Below are 15,000 nucleotides of genomic sequence, written 5' to 3'. Positions count from 1 at the left end.
AAAAAAAAAAATAAATAAAAAAAAAATAGAAATGATTTTATTTTTATTTTTATTTTTTTTCACAAAGTTTTTTCTTTGCGAGATTAACTTTAGGTTATAATCTTTCAAACACAATCAAAATGCAATCGAAAAATTTTAAAATATATTATCATCAATCGGCGTTCAAAACCATGTCTCCTAACGAGACATTCATTAAACCGCACGCATTAAATTATCGTATGGCAAAAAGTAAGAAAAAAAAATTAAAAAAATGAACAAATCTCTTAGCAAAATAGAGTTGCCTCCCTTAAAATAATCAGTTAAACTTCTGAATTGCCCTTCTAATTAGAAATAATTACTATTAAAATATATTCGACAGACGCCCGTGTACTAATCGTCTTAAATTATCATTTTTGGTTTATTTCGGTGCTTGTTGAGTTAGAGTCGACAGATTGATAAAAAAAAAAAAAAAAAAAAAAAATGCCGTTTCAAGCAAAAACAATATTATGTACTTAATTTGCATGTCGAAAATAGTAATATATCAAAAAATTAGGAAAATTCATCCAGTAGAACAATTGCTATAGTGTTTTAGTAAAAAAATGTCTATCGCTAGACTATAAATATTGCGCGCCATGAACGTGTTCCGAGTTATGTCCCCTGTGTGTAAACTCTTCATTGTCTACTTTATAACGTTTAAGAAAAATGCAATTTTACCAAATTTTCCATAAAAATTACTTTTGACTATAAATAATTTTCGTAATTTTTTTTTATTTATTACTATTTTCGAAATGGCAATTAAGTACATAATGTTTTTTGCTTAAAATGACATATTGAAAAAGAAAATCAACCTGTGACTCTATTTTGACAAGCACCTTTATTTTCTCAGTAGTTTTCTCCTACCCTGAATTATCAGTCACTTTGACAAAAGTGTCAGTGTTCCTAATATTGATCAAAATAAGTCTAAGGGAGAGAACTCTGACATATCTCCAAGGGAAATAACTCAGAAAGTTTTGCACACCATCGCTAGATTTGTATAAATTAAAGATTTGGCGTTTTTACACTGTTAGGACGTAATACTGAATTTCACATGAAAACAATGGTATCTACGTATTTCTCGTATTTTTAAGAAGAGTATATAAAAAAATTACGAAAATCGATAAGGTAGAAAATTATTTATTAAAAAAAAAATAAATAAAAAATAGAATTTGATGAAAACGATCGTAAGAGACAGGAGAGTTTAAAAGAGAGATAATTTTCCGTTTCGATTTAAATAAGATGGCCACAATTTTTCACCTGCTAACACGATTATAGTTGATTTTTTTTTAACAATTCAGTAATATTCTAGCAGTGTCAGAAATTTCGTGAAAATAGTGAATAATTCCATCCCAACTTTCCAAGCTTATAACTCCTCGAAAAATGTAATTCAAGCCCTAATTTTTTTTTCAATTAAAGGAGCAAGGACCAAGGTTTTATTAAAAAAAAAAACAAAAACAAAACAATGTGTTTTTTTTTTTTAAAAAGGTTTTAAACTTCGGACTTTACAGGTAAATTTCTAAAAAAGCGATTTTTTTTTGTTTTAAATTTGAATATATTATTTATTGACCTTTTCTCTTCAATTTGTGATATATAAAACTCCACGACATAAATTAATTATTTACTTTTTAATAGACATTTCAAAATGAGAGGCGTGAATTATTCGACCCCCTATCTTTCTAAGCTTATAACTCCTCGAAAAATGTAATTCAAGCCCTAATTTTTTTTTCAATTAAAGGAGCAAGGACCAAGGTTTCATTAAAAAAAAAAAAAAAAAAGACAAAAAGAAACAATGTGTTCTTATAAAATAAGGATTTAAACTTCGGACTTTACAGGTAAATTTCTAAAAAAGCGATTTTTTTTTTGTTTTAAATTTGAATATATTATTTATTGACCTTTTCTCTTCAATTTGTGATATATAAAACTCCACGACATAAATTAATTATTTACTTTTTAAGAGAAAGTTGAAGATGGGTGACACTTGGGGGGGGGGGCGTGAATTAAAAAAAAAACGTTTGTCTAAAATATTATATTCGGTTTATTGGAAAGAACATAAAATTTCACATTGACCCTGAAAATATCGTAAAAATAGAATCAATAGAAACATTTTGATAGATTTTTAAAATTTAAAAATTGAAAAATATTGAGTTTAAAAATTGAAAAATATTGAGTTCGGAAAATTCATTACTGTTTAAAAAAAATAAATAAATATTTTTATTACTTTTAAAACAACTGTAATAGTTTATTTTGGAAGTATAATCCATAAAGAAAATAAATAACCCACTTTTAACAGAGAAATTATGAGATTTTTATATTGTATTCGCAGTTTCGTGTTAGGGGTGTCAAAAATTCCTACAAAAATTCTGATACTGCTAGTAATATTCAGGTAATTTCGCCTATATAATTTGGAAGCTCCCGTTATAATTTACAAATTATATACAAATTATATACAAATTATTATAATTGACAAAAAAAAAAGAAAAAATCAGTAGAAATCATTGTTTTTTTTTTTTAAATCTGAAAACTCCATTTATCGATTACAAACTTTCGTCCTAATAGTGTAGAAGCGCCCTAAGTTTATATTTTAATGAAAGATTCTTATCTTTGCCCCAATTTTAACTCTTCCACATGTTTCGCTATAATAAAAAACGTTTATACTTGTTCTGTTTCATTCTCAGGTTGAATTAGCTGCCTGCAACGCCGCTGGCAAGGAGTACCAGGACGGAGATGATGAGTATTACAAAGAACCGGAAGAACTGATTGGTGAAAGCTTATCCTTCAAAATTAAGATCATTAGAGCACAGGGATTACCAAATAAATTCACCGTAAGCCCTCTTGTTTATTTATTTATTTTTATATGAAATTAATCTGTAGCCACTGACTTTAGTAGAGGCCATTTTGGAGCGTCTTTGGTTATGGCTAAGAACCAGACCAGCATTTAAGATGAATTGTTTGTAAATGTTTACATTTTTGCGAAGGAAGTAAGTAAGTGTGTAATCAATATACGTATGTAGGTATTTGGCAGCGTGGCATTGTGTATGTGTGTGCGTTGGTTTGCCTTATTCTTGTTAGGGCGTGTATAAATGTGCGCGAGGTAATGAAGGCTGATACATGGGTCAATGTAGAGAATTTAAGGGTCCTAATTTTTTTTATTTAAATTTTTACTCTTTATTTAAAAAAATCCAATATTTTTAATTTTTTGTTTTCATTTTTATTTTTTTAGTAATCGTTATGTATTTACTTTTATTTGTTTTATTTTTATTTTTCACTTAAAAATGAAAAACGTTAATATTGTTTAATTTGCTTTTTATTTTAATTTTTATTACACTTTATTTATGTATTTTTATTTATTTATTTTATTTTTCATTAAGAAATTATAATGTTGATATTTTTATCTCATTGTTTTTATTTAAATTTAAAATTTGGATTTTTTTTTACCAAACGTCTTTTTCAAATTTTCACGAGATTTTTTAATTAACTTATTTTCATTTTTTTTTAATTAAATGTTATTATTTATCCATTTATATAATTTTGATTTTAATTTTTAATTCTAACTTTTTATTTTTTTTATTCGTATTTCAGGATATTTTTGCTCAATTCCAGTTGTTGTATGAAAAAGAGAGTAGCCAAACCAAGAAGATAGCGAATACAATCAACCCAGAATGGAATTACACGCCGATATTTTCGTATTCGGCGACAACAAAGCAGGTGAATACAACCAAGGAATCTGTAATATAAATCTCACCTGTCTGTATGTATGTCTGTCTGTCTGTCTGTCTGTATGTATGTATGTATGTCTGTATGTATGTATGTTTATGTCAGGTCATGTCATATGCTACTGGTACCATGTAACCCAGTACTATCTGCCTCATGGTTGGGTCACCGGCGACTAAACTGGTTCCCCCACCAGACTTGTTTGGTGAGGAGGGTGGCTAATCTCCCTGAAGGATTAAAAACAAGACCTTTCAAAGGGCGAATGAACCCTTTTCTGGGTCAACGGCCAACTAGCACTGTGTATATGTGTGTGTGTGTGTGTATATGTGTGTTGGGGGTGGAGAGGGCTCCCGTAAGCCGTGGTGAAGGCAACCTTTCTAGGAGAAGCAAATCTCTGATTTAAAAAAACATAAAGCGGGAGACCAGTACCCGCATTAGGCTGGTCTGCAGTTTAATTTGTTGCTGACTATCTTGCTCTTGCTTGTTGCTGGATCTCAACATTTTGAACTGAGAGAGAGACTTAGCTGTCGTACAAAGCTAAGACTCTGTAACATCATCTGTGTATAGATACTCCCTCAGGGTTTTGTCTATAAAAATGGTCCTGTGGCGATGGAAGTCATTTTTGGGCTCATGGACTTTAAGTGTCTGAGGTAGTGGCACTCGTCTGACAAGACGTTGCAATCATCATCATCATGTATGTATGTATGTATGTATGTATGTATGTCTAAAACTTTCGACAGAGGCGAGGGATTTTCACAAGATTGGTATCATTTTGAAGCTCGGCATCTCAGACGACAAATATCGAAAAATTGGCAAAAACATTAATTCCTTCACTGTCAACTGGGCAGTTTTCTCTAAGGAGGGGTTGATTTTTTGCGAGCTATTTTTGCAAGTCATCGTATCGGTTGGATTGACTTTGCCTAATTTTAATGTTCCAAACTTCTAGACGTGTCTATTCCGAAAGCCGTTCTTTACATGGGGAGGTTGGGGTGTTTATTCGTTGTAAACATACCCAAAAACCTGGAAAAGTCGACAATTCCATTTTGAACAGTGGACTTAATTAAAAAAAATATCAAATAGGTATATCAAATTGACTTTTTTCGTTTAAAAATTAAATTATTTCGTTTTTGTCACTAAAATTTTATTTATATATAAAAAAATTTGTTTTCGTTTTTTATACATAAAAAGTACGATGTTATTCTTTCGATTACTTTTTTTTTTTGGGGGGGGGCACAATTAAAAAATTTTTTTTAAACGAAACGAAATATAAATTTCCATTTTTTACAACAATCGTAAAACAGAGCATTCTCTACAAATTTTACCTTCGATATTTCGATTCATAACAGAATCTTCATCATGCAAAATACCAACATCTGAAGGAAGACGTGCTAAGCCTCACCATTGTCATGGCACATAATAAAAAAAGGAAAAAACATCCTTGTATTACCTGATGAAAATTCTGTTATAATTCGAAATAGCTAATTTAATTTTAATAAATAAATATGTTTATTTGGTACTTCAGCATGTCAGTGACATGAGGCAAATGTGTGTATTTTAGTTTTAGGAACCGCCGACAGATGTCGCTTGTCAAAGGACAGGAATCGACAACTCTCTTTCTTTTTCTAAAAGTGCGTGCAAACTAAAATTATATTTTGATATATTTTTAGATAATCTTTTTGTAGAAAAAAATATTCTTAAACTTATATAAATGTTTCATCTTTTTAAAATTATATTTTACTACATTTTTATACAACTTTACAGAAAAAAAACAAAATTTATTCTTAAACTTCTATAAATGTTTCATGTAATTAAAATTATAATTTGCTACATTTTTATACAACTTTACCGAAAAAAAACCCCAAAAACATTTATTCTTAAACTTCTATAAATGTTTCATGTATTTAAAATTATATTTTGCTACATTTTTATACAACTTTACAGAAAAAAACAAAATTTATTCTTAAACTTCTATAAATGTTTCATGTATTTAAAATTATATTTTGCTCTATTTTTATACAACTTTACAGAAAAAAAAAAACAAATTTTAAAAACAATTTGTTTCATGTTTTTATCATAATTATTATTTTATTTTCAGTTATGAATCATTTATTGGAAAAAATTGGCACTTGTACAGTTTAATCAAGACATTAAAAAAATAAAAATATCGAAAAAGCTTATATTGTACGTATTCGTTTTGGACTGAAGATCTCCGAAAAAAAATTTCATTTAATTTGATCGAGTAGTTTTTTTTACAGCGGAAATACACGTTTTTATAAGAGCGCGTTGAAGTCAGCCATTGTGAAATTTGCTGAAGCTGAATAACATGCCACGGGGAGATAACTCAATGTAAAGCGCCGACACTCCCTTCCCATCTTTAATTCTAGCTTTTCTTCCTAAAACTCGAACCTTTTGCTCGGTATCATAACAAATTGTTTTTTCGCTGTAAAACAAAAACTACTTGATGAAATTAAGTGAAATTTTTTTTTTCGGAGAGCTTCGTTCCATAACGGATACGTGAAATATAACCTTTTTTTAATGTCTTGACTAAACTGTACAGGCACAAAAAATATATTAATACATTAAAATTATATTTTGATACATTTTTTTTTTTATAATAAATGTTTCAATTTTCATATATTTTTGTGTTATTAATTTTGTTATTATATATTTTGCGTTATCGTAAACATTTGTTTGTACTTGAGGTTCACATAATGGCCGCTAGACGGCGTTTCTCTTTCGAAGAACAAGGGTCGATAACTCGCCTCTGTTGCGAATATTGTACTGTTATGCAGAAGTGCCGTTTGTTTATTGGATCAGATTCTGCACTTGTTTGGCTTTAAACAGTTAAATCTTGTATTCCATGTCAACAGGGCTTACTATAGGTGTGTGCGTGCGCGCGTACGCGTGCATATTTGTTCTCAAAGGCAAATGTTCAAGTGGTATAGAAAACAGTACTTAAGAAGCAGAAACACAATTATTATACATTAATGCTGCAATGCAATAAACCCATAACGTGTTGCCAGGGTGAACACAGAGAGAGAGAGAGAGAGAGAGAGAGAGAGAGAGAGAGAGAGAGAGAGAGAGAGAGAGAGATGTGGACAATATATTAATGAACATGTATATTAACGAAGAACAATAATATTTGTATTTAAAATTGTTTATTGTTTGATTCAATTTTTCAGTTGATTGACTACTTGAAAATGAAATGTCTGTTCGTCCAAATTTGGGGATCCCACAAATTATCGTCAAACAAGAATCTGACCACCAACAAAGACGCAATGAATTCTCCAACGAAAAGTAAAGAAGCACAATCAGACCAATCGGTTCGTTTTATTATTTTTCTTTTTTTTCTTTAGCTTTTGTTGTTGTTGTTCTTCTTCTTCTTCTTTTTCTTCTTCTTTTTCTTCTTCTTCTTCCTTTTTTCCTCCTTGTTCTTTCTCCTTTCTTCTTTAGCCTTTCTTCTTCGTTTTTCATCTTTTTCTTCTTCTTTTCCAATTTCGCCTTCTTTCTTTTATTTTCCTCTTCTTTTTCCCTTTTGTTCTTTTTCATCTTCTTTTTTCTTTTCTTTAGCTTTTTTCTTTGTTTTTCATCTTTTTCTTCTCCTTTTTCTTTTCTTTTCCCCTTCTTTTTTCACTTTATTCTTTTTACATAGTTTTCTTTAGCCTTTCTTCTTTGCTTTTCTTCATCTTCATCTCTTTCTTTTTTCATCTCCTTCCTTTTCTTTTTATCATCTTCTTCCTTTCCTTTTTTTTCATCTTCTTCCTTTTTTCATCTTCTTCTGTTTCTTCATATTCTTTTCTCTTTTTTTTAATTTCTTCCTTTTCTCCTGTATTTTCTTCGTTCTTTTTTCGTCTTGTTCTTTCTTCTTCATTTTCTTGTTCTTTCTTCTCATCCTTTTTCACGTTTAAATAGGTAAGCAAGACGAACGAACGATACGATGAAAGTAGCTTGTATAAGTTACTCTCTTTCCTTCTTCTTTTGTCCTACTGACTCTTTCATTGTCTGTAGTTTTGTCACTATTTCCTCTTAGAGGAATAAGATAGTTTTTTTTTGTCAACCAGACCTATGTTGTCGTCCATTTGCAAAGATGTTCGTGGGGGGGCATATAATTCTATGATTTATTTATTCAAATGTAGTTTCAGCGCGCATTATGTTGGGCGAACATCGCAAAGATTAGATTTTCGTTTGTAACAACACGTACCATCAAAGATTCGTTATGCAAATTTTTCACCTTCGGATGTTCTGAGTAATACGTATGGTTCTTCGATTTTCGAGCACCTCATAAATAACGATGCGTGTGCCACGAATTTCAGTGCTGACATGTTTACGATCTTGAGTAAGTCGCACTCACTCTTTCATCTAAAAATTGTAGAAACTATTTTTATTAAGTCCTTGAGACCTTCTCTTTGCAAGCAAAAAGAAAATCTTGTAGGACTTAATTTGATTTCTATGTAATTCCCCCCCCGCTTATTTTTCGTTTTTTTTTCTCCTCCGACATATTCATGACTATTTTTTTTATAAATTGTATTTTCCTCAATTTAGCTCTGTTGAGCGAGGAATGAAACTTGGTTAGCTAACCTTTATTTTCTATTTAATTTTTTTTTTTTAATAATCATGTTAATCGGTCTGTATTTAACAATATATATATATATATATATATATATATATATATATTATATATAATATATATATATTATATATATAATATATATATATTATATATGATATATATATAATATATGTATATTATATATATATATAATATATATAATATATATTATATATATATAATATATATTATATATATATAATATATATATTATATATATATCATATATATAATATGTATATAATATATATATAATATGTATATAATATATATATAATATATATATTATATATATATATTATATATATAATATATATATAATATATATATAATATATATATATATATATATATGTGTGTGTATACACACACACACGCGCACGCGCACACACAGAGGTATCGTAAAAACAGAAACAAATAAATAACATCTACATAAATCGCGAATTATCCAAACAGTAGTTCGAGGTGGTCCAGTGGTATGAGTTTAGGTTTCTTACCCTGAGGTTCCGATTTCGAATCTCGTTAGATTCAGCCATTCTGATGAGATGTTGATGACAAGACACGTGTATAATTATATTTTAAAAACAATATATTCATATTATCTGAAAATATATTATTTGTTTTACATAAGCATTTATATGTCGCTACAAATTCATAAACATGTTTCGGTCAGCCAGTTGCAAGTAACTAGAGACCTCTTCAAGCGGTATTACTCATATAAAAGTAGTGTCCGTAATGAAAATTGGGGGGGGGGAAATCACAGTACTTATTAATCAGGTGGTTAGTCACGTGATATTACAAGATAAAATAAACCAACGGCATTTAAATAAGCGAAAAAAAAAAAAAAAGACGAAAAAGAAGAAAAGAAAATAAAAGCATCAGAGAGGTAAAGAAGGGCTTTAGTTGAACGCTCGGATATCTATGCATCTCAAATGAATTGGTTCGTATCGTGTTGAGTACCAACATTCTGTCTTTTTGGATAGAAGGAAAGAGTTGTATCTGTTCTGTCCTAGGTCGGCCCAGGAAAGATCCTTATAAACTGGCGCAAATAGAGATCAAGCGCCAGCCATAATACAACCCTTATCTCGTCTATGGCCATTTGTTTTCTGCGCACATGTGAACACAGTCCGATAACGTTTTCTTTCTTTTTTTTATAAAGAAGTCACCACTTATAAAGGCCCGGAGTCGACTCGAGGATAAGGGTTAATGAGGATACATTAGTCAATGAGATTATAGCGTAGTAAACATAAGTAGTGAGAATAATTTAAATTGGATTACTTAGGGAGAAGGTTCATCAAGAACTTGTTTACATTAGACTTGAAGACAATCAGATTGTAATCAGCTGCAGTTCTAAGAAAGAAGGTTTGTTCATGGAATCTTTATCTTAACTTGTCTATGACCATTTGAATAATCTCTTCTTTTTTTTAATTTTTACAAAGGAGTCACCACTTGTCAAGGCCCGGAGGCCACTCGAGGATAAGGGTTAATGAGCGTACAGTGATCAAGGGGAACATGTCGTAGTCATCATTAGTAGTGGAACTTTGGTAAATTGGATTACTTAAGGGGAAGGCTTATCAAGAATTTGTTCACGTTGGACTTGAAGACAATCAAATCGTAGTCAGCCTGAAAGCAGGAAAGTGGAACAGAGTTCCACAGAAGCGCGGTTCTAAGAAAGAAGCTTTTTCCATGGAATCTACGTTTAGGTTAAGGCACATATAAAGAATGGGGGAAATTATTGATAGTGGTTCCAGCTAGATGAGTGTTTTTCGTGAATGTCAGGACATTGGAGACCATAGATTGGAGCTCAGACGAGCACTTGCCAGTGTACTAGATTTTTAGTTGAACACTCGGATATCTATCTATCTATCTATCTATCTATCTATCTCGTATACAGGTTATATGTTAATCCTAGGAAAGTTGATTTCTAAGACTTTACACGGTAATAAAACGGCGGGGAGGGGGGGGAGACAATTTATATATATATATATATATATATATATATATATATATATATATATATATATATATACGAAGTGCTCTCAATATGTTTCCAGACTTTTTTAGACAGGCATTTAAAAATTGAAAATTCAGAATGTTATTGCTACATATCTTATGAAATGACTGACCAATTTTTATGGTTCCAGCTTCAAATGAACAGCTGCAGCAGGAATTGGAATACATCATACTAAAGCCTGATTGTCACAGGTGGTGAATTTCAAAAATATAATCCGGACGTGAGGACACTTTAGAAGAACGATATGAAATAAAATTCTATTGTAAACTTAGAAAAAAAAAATGCCACAGAAACGTATGGAATGTTTCCGACTGCTTTTGGACTATCTTGCAATAATCGAGCATCAGTTTTTGAGTGGCATATGAGATTCAAGGAAGGCAGGGAGTCTGTGCGGGATGATGAGAGGTGTGGGAGGAGTAAGGAAGTCAGAACACCAGAGTTTATTGGCAAAATAAAGAATTTCATGGATAAGGACCGTCGTGTCTCTATAGAGACAATAAGTGAACAGTTTGATGTCAGTGTGGGAACTGTACACACAATTCTTTGCGAGGAACTGAAGATGCGGAAGATTTAAGCAAAGTTTGTCTAAAGGGGTCTATATCCTTATCACAGACTATTTGACCAAGATGGGCACCAAGACAGTTCCTCACCCTCCCTATACTTCAGACCTTGCTTCCTGTGAATTTTAGTTATTCCCTAAGCTCAAGGGAAGCCTTAAAGGCTGTAGTTATGAGACAATTGAGGAGATGAAAGAAGCTGTTATGAGCGCCATTGATATATTCGCACGAGGACTTCCATGGGGTATTCCAGAAGTTGTTGGAAGGGTACAATAAGTACGTTGCAGCCGGAGGAGATTACTTTGAAGGATACTAGTGTATCATTTGTACTATCAATAAAAGTGCCCAAATGAAAAACGTCTGGAAACTTATTGACGGCATCTCGTAATAACGAAAAAAAAAGAAAGAAAAGATTTTTAAGTAAAACAAATAATACCTACATAATTGTCATTTTGCAAATAGTAACATATCCCAAAATTACGAAAAACGATAAAGGAGAAAATTAATTATTCATGAAAAAACACATTTAAAATTTAGCGATTTGATTGTAAAATCTACCGATTTGAATTAGAGAGTTAACAGGAGAGGTATTTAAGCTTTCAATTTCTTGGAAATCTTATGCCAATTTCGGGAAAAAAGTAATTTCGATAAGTTTTGAAAACAGTTAAAAAATGTTACTTTCCAACAAATTCACAAATATGTTATGTTTATTTGGTGCCTGTTAAGAAAGTCGACTAATCGAGTTTGTAAATATGTCCTTATAACCAAAAATAATATTACTTACTGAATTGTCGTGTCGAAAATAATAATATATCCAAATATTACCAAATTTTACCAAGTAGAAAAACTACAATTGTGTTTTTATAGTAAAAAAAAAAAAGTTTATCGCAATAAGCTAAAATTTTGGCAGCCATTCAAAGGTGACCGACATTTTAGTCTCTGAGTTATGTCCCTTGCGTTTGAAAGCTACCGTCTATATGAAAACATTTATGAAAAATGCAGTTCCCCCATTTTTCGTAAAAATTACTTTCAACTATAAATAACTTTTTACTCGATGAATTTTCGTAATATTTCGATATATTACTATTTTTTCACATGACAATTAAGTAATATTATTTTTGCTTACAAGGACATATTTAAAAAATCGATCCGTCGACTCTATCTTAAAAGGCACCGTTTATTTTTGTTTTCTGAATAATAGGTACGTGCAGAATAAATGCCGATGCTCAAAATGTCTAAACATTTTGACCCCTCCCTTTACTAAAAGGTTCACCAAAAATCAGGAAATTAACCAATTTTAATAACATTTTCAGTATTTACCAAATAATGATTGACCCCATTATTTTTTATTTTATTTAAATCTTAGTGGAAATGTATTATTTTGTTTAAACAAAAACTACCTTTACTAAAGTTATGGTTTTCTGTAGTAAAAAAAAAAAAAATGAATGAATTTATTTTTGCTTTTTATGAAAATAAAGCATCGTAAATTATATTAATAAAAAAAAAAAAATTAGTTAATTTTTAGAGGAACATTAAAAAAAAAAAATTTAATCTTTACAGGAACATTACGAAAAATGCTCATAAAGTCCGTATTAATAAATTCAATATAACTAAAAGAAAAAATAATTCCTCAAACTACCGATATTATCATTGAATTAAACATTGTTTATTTAATATTTTCACACAAAAAATTATAATAGCAAAAAATGTATCTACATTTTTTTTTAGATTAGAGGTTTCGCATGATTTTTATGTGTAAGATTTTAATATTTTCCTTGCTTGCATGAATGTGAAACTTTCGGTGTAATATAATTTTTATATAATCTTGAACAATAATTAAAAAAATAATTTAAAAACAGAACCATAGAAAATCATTAAATTAAAAAATGGTAAAAATGATACGAACGTTCAGGATAGGAATGTACGGATGCACGTCTGAGGAAAAAGAAGAAAACTAGCACCCCCACCTACTTTTAATTACATGACGTCATTTTCACACAGCATTTTGACTGGCTGAAATTTTGAGCTTCTGTATAATCAGTGTTTACAAAACTTCTGTTTGTTGCGATTTTGTGAAGAGCAGAATTCCTTGCTTTTGGGGCTAATTAAGCTATTTTTCGTACAAACAAGATGTCTTTTTTTAAAAATTTAATTCAATGGCTTAGAACTTTACTAAGACCTAGAAAACTAATATTTATCTTTTAAAGGGTTTTTACAATTAATTTATTTAACTTCAAAATTTAGCTGAATTGGTTAGCTCGACGTGAAAATATTTTTTATAACTTTTTTTTTCACGTGTACAAATATTTTTTTCCTTTTGGAAATTAAATTTAGTCTTTAATCTTTCAAATACAATCAAAACGTAGTCGGAAACCTAAAAAAACACATTATGATAAATCGGCTTCCAAAACTAAGTCCCCTTATCTTTATTGGTCCATTTTTGCCCGTACCTACTGAATAAATTCTTTTTACTGTAAATCGTTTCAACTGACTTACTTCCCCCTTTGCTTACGTCACATGACCCAATATGTAACGCACGTCACGTGACCTAACATAGAACTTTATCAAACTGTTTTTAACCTCATAGGACCTGTTTTTTTATGAATAATATTTTTCTACCTTATCGTTTTTCCTAATTTTTGGATATGCTACTATTTGAAACCTGGCAATTACGTAAGTACTATTTATTTTACTTGAAATTCAATATTTTTTCGTTATTATAATATTGAAGCACCGTCAAATAAATAAATAAATAAATAAATAAATTGTCATAAAAATATACATACGTTTTTTTTTTTTCATTTTTTTTTCCTGTTGAAAATTAGCCTCGTTTTGATTTTTACGCCGTTTCGTTTTGATTCGGCCGTTTCCGTTTGTTTACGTAATTCTGTGTTGGCTAAAGTCAGTTTTTTTTTGTCCCGATTCGAAAACTGTATCAATAGCAAAAAAAAAATTATTCGTGATTTTATATGATACGAATTCAAATTCAGCAAAAAGAAATAAATAAGAATCGTCTTTGAAGAATTGTCTTTCATTTCTTTCCAGAAGTTCAGTGTTGAAGAAGCCAAATTAAAATTTGAAGTGCAAATAATGAAAAAGAAATACGCCAAATTGGACGCTCAACTGGTAAATATTTCAAGTTTGCCGCTTTGCAATCATTTCCTGCATTCAATTTCATTTTGATTATTTTTCTCCGTTTTAAATTCTTAAAAATCAATAAATTTATTCAACAAATTAAGTTTTCGATAACATTGTCGATAAACTGCAGAAGCACCTAAAACTTTACTTTTAAATTTTAGGATGGCTTCCGACGAATGATTGAAATGGCTGAAAGTCTTTCGAAAAAGAAATTGTCCGTTGCACTCATCAAGAAGATTTACCAATCGTCGAATGCAGACCAAATTCAGACAAATCTTGAGTTGATAAAACAGGAGAAAGGTAAATAGTGGTATGTATGATGTTCTGTGCTGGACTTCATGGAATTGCACGCACGAGTGACCACAATGCACTGACCAATCCGTGGTCGATCCATGCCTTATTCAGAGTCAGTTAAAACTGCAAACTATCACATCAGTATTTGTATGGGTGCACCTAACTACTAGAATTAACTAAAGTTTCCTTATTCTCATGTGTAGTTTTTACGTTTTTTAAAATGATATTTTTGTCGTATTTGCGCTACCATCCTTGATTTAAAATGAAAGTTAAACAGTTATATTGCATTATGAGCGTTATCGCCATTTAAAAATGTTGTAAATCTGTCTCTATAAAATAAAATGGTTTTATTTAAAATTTTTTATAAAAGATTAATTAAATTACAATTTTTTTTTTGTAAATTAAGCATGGAGTCATTTATTGGTGATTAATTTTTGTCACTTAACTATTTTTTGAATTTATTCAACTATTTTTTTAAATTTATTTAACTATTATTTGAATTTATTCACCTATTTTTGAAATTTATTTAAATATTTTTTAATTTATTCAACTATTTTTTGAATTTATTTAACTATTTTTTGAATTTATTCAACCATTTTTTGAATTTATTCAACTATTTTGTGAATTTATTCAACTGTTTTGTGAATTTATTCAACTATATTT

The 15,000-nt window shown here is 29.8% G+C and overlaps 1 protein-coding gene across 2 annotated transcripts in view; it reads left to right on the top strand.

Annotated features, from left to right (window-relative positions):
• The window catches only part of LOC145246862 (kinesin-like protein KIF28), a 128,375-nt gene that overhangs the window by 107,150 nt on the left and 6,225 nt on the right, over positions 1-15,000 (top strand). Inside the window, exons 20-24 of one of the 2 annotated variants that reach the window (XM_080108708.1) lie at positions 2,691-2,837; positions 3,595-3,720; positions 6,909-7,049; positions 13,951-14,031; positions 14,205-14,343. In XM_080108708.1, the coding sequence (XP_079964834.1) occupies positions 2,691-2,837; positions 3,595-3,720; positions 6,909-7,049; positions 13,951-14,031; positions 14,205-14,343 (634 nt within the window). Of the gene's footprint in view, positions 1-2,690; positions 2,838-3,594; positions 3,721-6,908; positions 7,050-13,950; positions 14,032-14,204; positions 14,354-15,000 lie in introns of both variants that reach the window. The other variant, XM_080108709.1, reaches the window with a different exon arrangement.

This window comes from Euprymna scolopes, chromosome 24 (assembly GCF_053919585.1).
Source record: "Euprymna scolopes isolate OS-2025 chromosome 24, ASM5391958v1, whole genome shotgun sequence".
Classification (NCBI taxonomy): Eukaryota; Metazoa; Mollusca; class Cephalopoda; order Sepiida; family Sepiolidae; genus Euprymna; species Euprymna scolopes.
The sequence above is the reverse complement of the archived record's forward strand: the minus strand, read 5'-3'. Positions and strand labels throughout refer to the sequence as shown.